Source organism: Priapulus caudatus, unplaced genomic scaffold, assembly GCF_000485595.1.
Source record: "Priapulus caudatus unplaced genomic scaffold, Priapulus_caudatus-5.0.1 Scaffold482, whole genome shotgun sequence".
Lineage (NCBI taxonomy): Eukaryota > Metazoa > Priapulida > Priapulimorpha > Priapulimorphida > Priapulidae > Priapulus > Priapulus caudatus.
In genome coordinates this window covers 30,358-38,756 of record NW_014577543.1, presented here as the reverse complement: position 1 = coordinate 38,756, position 8,399 = coordinate 30,358, and the positions used below count along the sequence as shown (strand labels likewise).

Sequence of the window (8,399 nt, the reverse complement as noted above, 5' to 3'; positions counted from 1 at the left end):
CCCTCCCCCCGTCGGTGCGAGCATTACGTAACGTTATCCTGATGCACTATTACGCACCCCCGCAAACCTACACTAGGGACTGACACATAGAAGAAGTATTAATACGTCCGTGCTGTATCAATAGCAACGTGCATGTACGGGTGCAGTGTTGAGTGCATGCCACCGACCATCGACTGATGTGTGCTCGGGGGTTAAACGAAACAAATAAAGATAGCATTGTGCAGTGTTTTCGTGTTTGCCTCCAAATAAGAGGCAACACTCTGCTTCAAACACCGGTATCACAACCCTAAGTTCACAATTAAAAAAATCTTTGTTTGCCCTCACCCGACCCGGGCTGAAAAGTTTGGGTAGGTAGGTAGACTTAATTTTTTTTTTAGGTTTTTTTTTTTTACAAATTCAGCATGGTGTCTACATGCTCGGGTGTGCTTATGTGCAGATACCTTTTATGTTGAATGCTTGTTTTGCTTGGTACATATAATGTATTGCCTACAGATTTATATAATGTACACTGATACAATTTGTAAAAAAAAGAAATCAATAAAAAAATTTGAGTAGGCCCCATTTTGGCGGGTCGGTCGGGTGGGGGCAAACAAACAATATTTTTATTCTGGCCTAAGTTCACAATGTTTAGAGGGTCGAGCAGACACATATATATAAGACTTCTTTCTTTCGGCGTTTCAATTGCTTTCCTGGTGAGAAGACAGGTAAAGACTGGTAACCACACGAAGCAGATATAATATTCCCTTCAATTTACAACGTTTTCTTAAACGCCATTACACAGAAACAACACGCATATATATATATATATATATATATATATATATATATATTAGCTGTTGACACTACGGGGAGACGGTCAACGAAGGAACACCTCACCTCACTAACTCGTAAAACCTTGCAACGAAATAGTATTCAGACGTTGTTCTGCGAGTTGAAAGAACACACGTATAACATAATACAAATTATACAATGATAGTTGATAGTTGATAGTGATATGCCTTAAAACCCCCACACATGGTGCGCATTCGGCGCTGAGCTAAACGCATGCGCCATTTGCGCACATAAACCCGCAGACAGTGCGCATTCGGCGCGCGCCGAAAAGGCATACATTAGATCAAGAGCTAATAAACACACTAAAAAAGGTATTTATTAGCGCTTAATTAGATTACAGATATATATACACGATAGATATTTTGCATAGTCAGGCTACCACCGTATACGGCGAACATTTCAGCACAGCACATACACCAGTTGCTAACAGCAGTTGCTAACCCACCTAGGACAGACGAACGGACGGTCCTGCACCATCTCCACCTCGTCCGACTGGTGTCAGATACATAAAAAATCCACAGGGGGTACCAACCAACCCCGCTCCAACTGTGCATTACCCCCCCCCCTCCACAATTCCTGGATCCGCCGACGAAACCCACCCGAGCAGATCAAGTAGAAAACGACCGGGTAGGGTCCTTTCGCTAATACTAGTCCGAATGAATTAGTCTAGCTGCTTGCCACTACCCACCAGTAATGACGTGCGTGTAACCGCGGTCTCGTACCTGCACAAGCGAGCGATAGTTTACCATCAGATACTGAGACCACACTAACAAAATCTGACAAGCCAACTAACACTTCGGATATTAATCTTGCGCGACAAACTGACACGGCATGACGCTATGACGGCATTGCCGAAAAAATGGTCTTGCGTGTTTCCGTTGCGCGAAAAATAACCAATTTCACTGGAGAAAATCCTGCGACCAGACACAAACATTGTGAAACCTTTGGCAACACGATGATTAACCTTGTTACCAAGTTATACCGGCGGCAGTGTGACTGACACATTCAAACCATGTTACTGTTAGTCCAAAGCTAAAATTTCACCACGGCAACTACGACATGTGCTGTAATTATTCCCCTTAAAATGGTTGCCCTTCTCCAGTAGTGCCCTCTATAAATTTGGCTGAGCTATACAAGTCAATAATGGCTGCTATAATGCCTTCCTACAGGGTGCGAAATTAACGCGAGTCCGGAGTCAAATACTCCCTGATTTGACATATATATATATATATGCAGGAGTCGCAGTCTGTGTTACTCCCTGAAAATTCTGCTATATATATATATACTAACTACAGTGACACAGTAGTTCGTTCTATGGCACGGCATCGCTGAATTACCATATTTTTTTTTAGCAAATGTCCCAAGAAAATTTGGCAGACGTGCACTGCAAATGTCCTTTTTGTTAATATCTTTAGTTTTGAACTTCAGAATGTGGACTCCCTCTTTTTGAAGGTAGGGAGTCCGTTGGATTCGCTTGTTCAAGTTAATTTCTACCCCTGATACCACGTGTTCCTCTATAGGCATAGATGCCCTTTCCGGACACTTCACGTTGTGTATGAAACTATGAATCCCTCTTTCTACCACCGAATTTTTTTTTTAACAAGTGGCCTTGGCAACTCTTCTTTCTAGTAAATGATTGTAGTGGTACCATAAAGTATCTAATTTTAAAAAAGACACTACTATTGAAGCCATATGATACAACATTAAAATCAGACCCTTTCTAGAGTACATATTGCCATGTTACTGTAGCTATTGAAGTAAGCGTAATTGAAATATTAAGTAGATCAGTACTTATCCAGCAGTATAAATAATGTGTGTATGACATCATCAACAGATAAAATCTTGGTAGTAAATGTTACAGGTCTGGGTTTTCCACCAGTCAGTCTAGACAGAAATCTGATCAATAAATGTTAGACAACTTTAAATGCTGCCTGCAAAACTAGGGGGTGAATTCCATTTACTGCAAAACCTAACACATGTCTATTGATCTTGTTCACTTCAATTTTTCAGTATTTGCATGGGAGCATATAGACAAATAGTATAGCATAGCGTATAACAAACACAGTATTATCGCATACATATTCAATTAATTGCATATATAGACATTCAAAAAATGAGCTTTCAAGAAACTAAGAAAAGGTAACGATATCTATTATTATTAATTCTTTGGTAAACTATAAAAATCACAATTACCAATAAAAATAAGAATATATAATCGCAAGCCAAATTCATTAGTTATTATAGTTGGATTTGAATACAAGGGTGAATCGAATTCATAGTCATACCAACCGATGAAATCTCAGATGGAAAGGGCAAAAATGCAAAGTAAATCTACATTATTGGTATTTAGACCACAGTACCGTCCGTATGCAACATACGTTTGCCTTCATTATGGTAAAATAATTAAGGGGGAGTTTTAATAAACTTCTTATCATATAATCGGATCACCTTAGAAACCTCGTGGTTTGCCTAGATACACCCTTTTCAAAATTTTTACATTATGCCCAGGTCTGTTGGGTCGGGGTAAACAGTATTCATTTGCTTAGATTAATATTCTGACAGGACTGTCTATTTTCACAAGCTGTAGACGGGCAAACGACTGAGTGTTATTTAACAAGGATGGCATGGATGGAACAGTTAAAGAAGAGTTACCGACATCGAAACGATACGTTCGACACGTGTTAACTAGACGTTCCGTTCCCCGTGCATTTTGTTTATAGTGTGCGAGAAGAAACATGGGGCGACGGTGCGAGGCAGCACTTCGTCATCTGATACCACGTATGAATTCACAATCTCTGCTTACTGTCAGCGATGGCAGCCGAGAAACCGTACACGTCGTCGTGCATACGTACGATGCTGCCAGCCATTTTACGCGCGTTTCCGTGACACGTACACGCACGCGAGCAATTAGCGCACGTAACCCAACGTAGCTTCTTCGCAGGGATCCTTGATGATGAGTCGAGTGCGTAACGTCTATCGGAACAAATTCTCGGGTTTTTTCCCTCGTAAGAATCGCGCGCTAAAAACTACCAAGTGCTACTTCTTGCAACTTACGAGATAAGAATTGCCTTTACTTAGTGATACGGTTAGGATCAAGTCAATTCTAGGGGTTCGGTCTAATATTTCACGATCCACGTGTATAAATTGATGCAGAACTTCAACTGCCTTATCAGTGTTGGAAATGGCAGCCCATCTTCAAGTCCGGGGCTGGAAACTTTTGGCCATGACTGGAAAAATTTCTATGGCTTCATACTGTTAATTACGTAGTAGATCTATATCAAAATGTTATAAACGAGAACTGATAAATGATGAACACCATATACAACACATGCTCTCACTGGCTGAGTTCCCAGCCCTGAACCAATGAGAGCCCGGTTTACGTTTCACCAGGGAATCAACATGAAAAATGGCCGCCCCCATAAACGTGTATCAACGTGTTCCTACTCGATACCCCACTCCTAGTCCTAGCAGGATGGAATGAATTAGTTTTCATTCTGGTGGTCAAAAAATGTATCAAAATTCTAGGAAATGGTGAGCAAATTGTAGTGGCGTAATCATAGCACCGAAATCGTAGCGATTCCACTGATTATTGAATGTTTAACTATAAAAACAAAGCCTCGCATTCCGAACAACTTTTCAATGAAATTCTGGGGCCCAACATTATTTCCACTCCCCTCGAGCGACTGGGTGAGTGTTAATTTTCATCACTGTAGTAGATATCAAAATTTTATAAATGAGGACTGGCTGGGTTTTCGAACTTATTTCCAACATTTGTCTTATTCTCTATGATGATTTAGAGCGAGTCTTTGAGTCACAAGCACACTGTGAATTCTGAGACAACCAGATGTTTAGCCAGTGGACTAAACATTCAGGGAACAGACTCATAGCCATGGCGTTATATAATTAAAATATCGTCTTCCCGAAAAACTTTTTGAGCCACTTTCAGGCACGTATTCTGTAAAATGTACATGCCCGAATGACATTCTAGTTCCCCATACGTTTTGCAAGAATATTTTTGGAATAACGAGTAAAGAACTATACACCTGCCAACTTCTAGATGCCATTCGTTTCCGGTGTTAACATTTCGTGATTATAAATTTAAAACGCGTAGTTCATGGACAGTTGTATTATTCTCTCAGGGTTCTCCAAGAGCACTTATAGCCTGGCGGCCCGCCAGGCTATCGTCGAGCCCCGCCATCCTAAAATGCACCCGCCACTCTAAATATCATAGCCGCCATGCTAAAATTGGCTAAAAAATGCTAAAACTAGGACCGTAAAGGCAGCCCGCCATTCTATAATAAAAAAGCTTGGAGAACCCTGTCTCTATGCGTTTTTAAAGCAGGAGCCCGTCAGGCAAGTGAGCTTGCAATTCTTACATGCCCGCCGAGATTTCTACACGTCTCGGGCGTCGGACGCCCGGCTAAATTCGAAGACTGGGTACAGTACTCACCTGTTGGCCAACATCTAGTGCATGCAGCTGATGGTTTCCTCTCTCTAGTGCTAGTGCTTGAAAGTTACTGTCCAATTCAGATACATGCACGTCTGACGCACGTAACTGAAATATAAAAAAACACGTATATTAACCGAGGATTACCTTAAAAAAACAAAAAATAAAACTAGCCAATAAACCACACAAACCGGCAGCACCTGATGTTCCGGTTAGTTCGCAATAAATGAAGATACTTGCTCTTATCGTTTTCCTATATTTACAGTATATTTTCCTTCTAGGGTGGGACTACGGCAAAATGGCCTTGCACCGGCATTGTTTAATTTTAAACGAACACACAGTGTTTAACATCTTTTCTGTTCTTTCCTGACGTTGCCGCACCGGTTAGCCCGACCAGGCTGTGCGACGGATTATCTATACAGCCTGACACCCTTCCATACAAAAAACCTATCACCTCTGCAGATCTAGATGAATAACTCTTTATATCTCAAATAAAACTATTCTATTACCACATTTGACTTGCCTTATTTGAAATACGAACGTTAACTCACAGTTGTCCTGCTTCTAAACTAGAATGTATCTCTTAATTCACGGTATAATCTGCTAATTCTCACAGCATATTAACTTTCCAATCAGCTTTACCCGCCATGTTTAGCGAGGCACGGAAAACCCGAAACGGAAAAGACTCGCTAGAAAATACTTCAGAAATAGTACAATAGCTGCACGATGGCTCTCACTGCAATTACACACCAAAGCAAGTGAAACGATGTTCACAAATGTCTGGGGCATTTGTAAAAACCTTAGATAACATGTTCTCGGATGTAGGGGTGGTTTACATGAGGACCGCAGATCGTTTAATTTCCTTTGTTCAATCCATTACGGATTTTAGTCACAGTCGGAATGATAGCAAACATGGCGGCGAATTCATAAATTTTGTTGCATTCGTCTCAAAATGTGGCTGTAACCCCGTTAGTACCCAGCGCATCGTAGCGCACTGATGGTTACAAGAAGGTGGACGTATACCGATTCATTTGGTATATATCACATGTGTAGTGTTCTTTGGCGATACTTGGCAAATAAGGCAACTACGTGTTTTGCTGGAGCCAAGGTTTCAAACGGTATTCTAACCCTAGCAATACTGTTTCTTGGAGCTACCGCACCGGTCAGATATAATACACAGCATGCAGCGTACCTTCAGCTACTTTTCATGGAGTTGGGCGGAAAGTGGACGAAAGAATTTCAAGTTGCACTAGGGTAACATCGACCATCGTGCATTAAAAATCAAACGTGTTTCATTGCTGAAAATGCAACTACACACTAGAAAATCCAACACTGGCATGATAGCCCTTTAAGAACCCAAGGATTTGCACACAAGCGTCATTCGCGTGTCAGGTTTTTTTTACGCGAAGGTACACGTTAAACACTCTCCTGTACTATTACTCTTACGTCGATAAAAAGTCAGGCTTCTCGACAGCAGATAAAACACGTTTAGGTACAGAATCACAATACGACGAGAGCAGAAAACTCACTTGTTCTAGCACACTGTCGTCACCAACAGCCCACTTTTTGGTGTACTGAGTCTGTAGGTCACTGTCAGATTGTGGCCTCTGAAAGAAATAGCCGACCATAGCATCGTCCTGCGAACGAAGGCTCGAGTGTCTGACGCCATGTACGTCTTGCTGCTGTCCGTTGGAAAGCATGCCGTGAGAGTCGTTCCAAGGCACTGCGTTCATGCTTACCAAACGCACAAGTTACTCATTCCTCGACTCTAAAAGTCAAACAGACATAGTAAGCAACACGTAGACACTGTCGGAGGTTCTAACTAAAAGTTACGTCAACTTGGAACTCCATAAATTGATGCGAGACGACAGTAAAAATATTCAGATAGGGCGAGCCATGGCCCAACATGGCGACTAGTGAACAACTCATTATAAGACATCGAATATAAACGATAGCTCTGCCATATACAAAATACGGATAGCGATAAATTCTTGTACAATCTACAAAACGACTTCATTAATTAATGTCTAATGCAAAAATATACACGAAAAGACGTAGGATTTACCCTGATTGGCCGGATTTTTGTCGACCTTCAACACTGTAAAATGATCATGTCGGACATCTTTTCACGAAAAGCAGTATGGGTAACATTGTCTGGCCGATGACGTCACGCCAGACTGACCCCCCTCATGCTTACCCGCACAGTCATGTACAGCCACAATGAGCCATGCAGTAATTTCACCACCATGTAGCAAGCACCCAGTAATTATTGATTATAGCTAATTGATTTCGGAAAAGCATAACGAATTGCGGACAATTTCAAATTGCTTTTCAATACGGGTTTGAACAAAAATCTAATCATTTTACTCCAAAGTTTCTAGATGCAAATTGCAAAAAAACATTACATAGTCGACATTTTTTCTTACCATTTTATTTAGTTAACGAATTTTCTATGGTAAAATTCTATGGTAAAATTCTATGGTCGAATTTTCTATGGTAAAATTTGTAAAAAAAAATTGCCATTTTTTTACATTAAAAGTAAGAACTAACGAGACTAAACGTATCGTCAAATTCTTACCTGATAAGATTGTTTCTCAACTAGTTAAAAATCCAAAAAACCTAGACGATTTAGAAAAAACCTAGAAAGACCTAGAAAAAACCCAGAAAAATCTGACGATCCCAACATTAATTGCTTGCTATGGGTTATGTATGATTCACGAATGTATGTTTACATCGAACAATATTATAGTAAAACAGGAAGTATAATGCAGCAATTTAACCATAAAAAGTGAACAGAATTACTTTTATTTTGTGAAAAAGTGGAAATATATATTTTATTTTTACTATATTTACAGTGACGTAATCACTTTAAAGAATGGCCACATGTTAGCAGCAAATGTCTTTTACCTACTTATCATATGCTATATCAAGAGTAGATAATAACATGTTATTATCTACTCTTGGCTATATGTAATCGTAGCTACCGTAACTTGTCCATAAGAATCCTTAATTCTTTTATAAATTTATAATTATTATAATATCGAAATTCGTATATTAATTCAATCATCAAAGGTGCACTCCCAAACAGATGTAGGGCCTACTGATCATCTGCGTTGGATAT

At 40.2% G+C, this 8,399-nt stretch overlaps 1 protein-coding gene across 1 annotated transcript; it reads right to left on the bottom strand.

The window, feature by feature from the left end:
- Positions 1–5,218: 5,218 nt before the first annotated feature.
- LOC106810881 (pumilio homolog 2-like) lies at positions 5,219–7,415 on the bottom strand. Its single transcript, XM_014814349.1, has 3 exons — positions 7,344–7,415; positions 6,808–7,046; positions 5,219–5,386 (listed from the first exon to the last, which is right to left on the bottom strand). The coding sequence occupies exons 2-3, from the start codon at positions 7,009–7,011 to the stop codon at positions 5,252–5,254; spliced, it is 339 nt and encodes a 112-aa protein (XP_014669835.1). The 5' UTR covers positions 7,012–7,046; positions 7,344–7,415; the 3' UTR covers positions 5,219–5,251.
- Between the last annotated feature and the right edge of the window lie 984 nt (positions 7,416–8,399).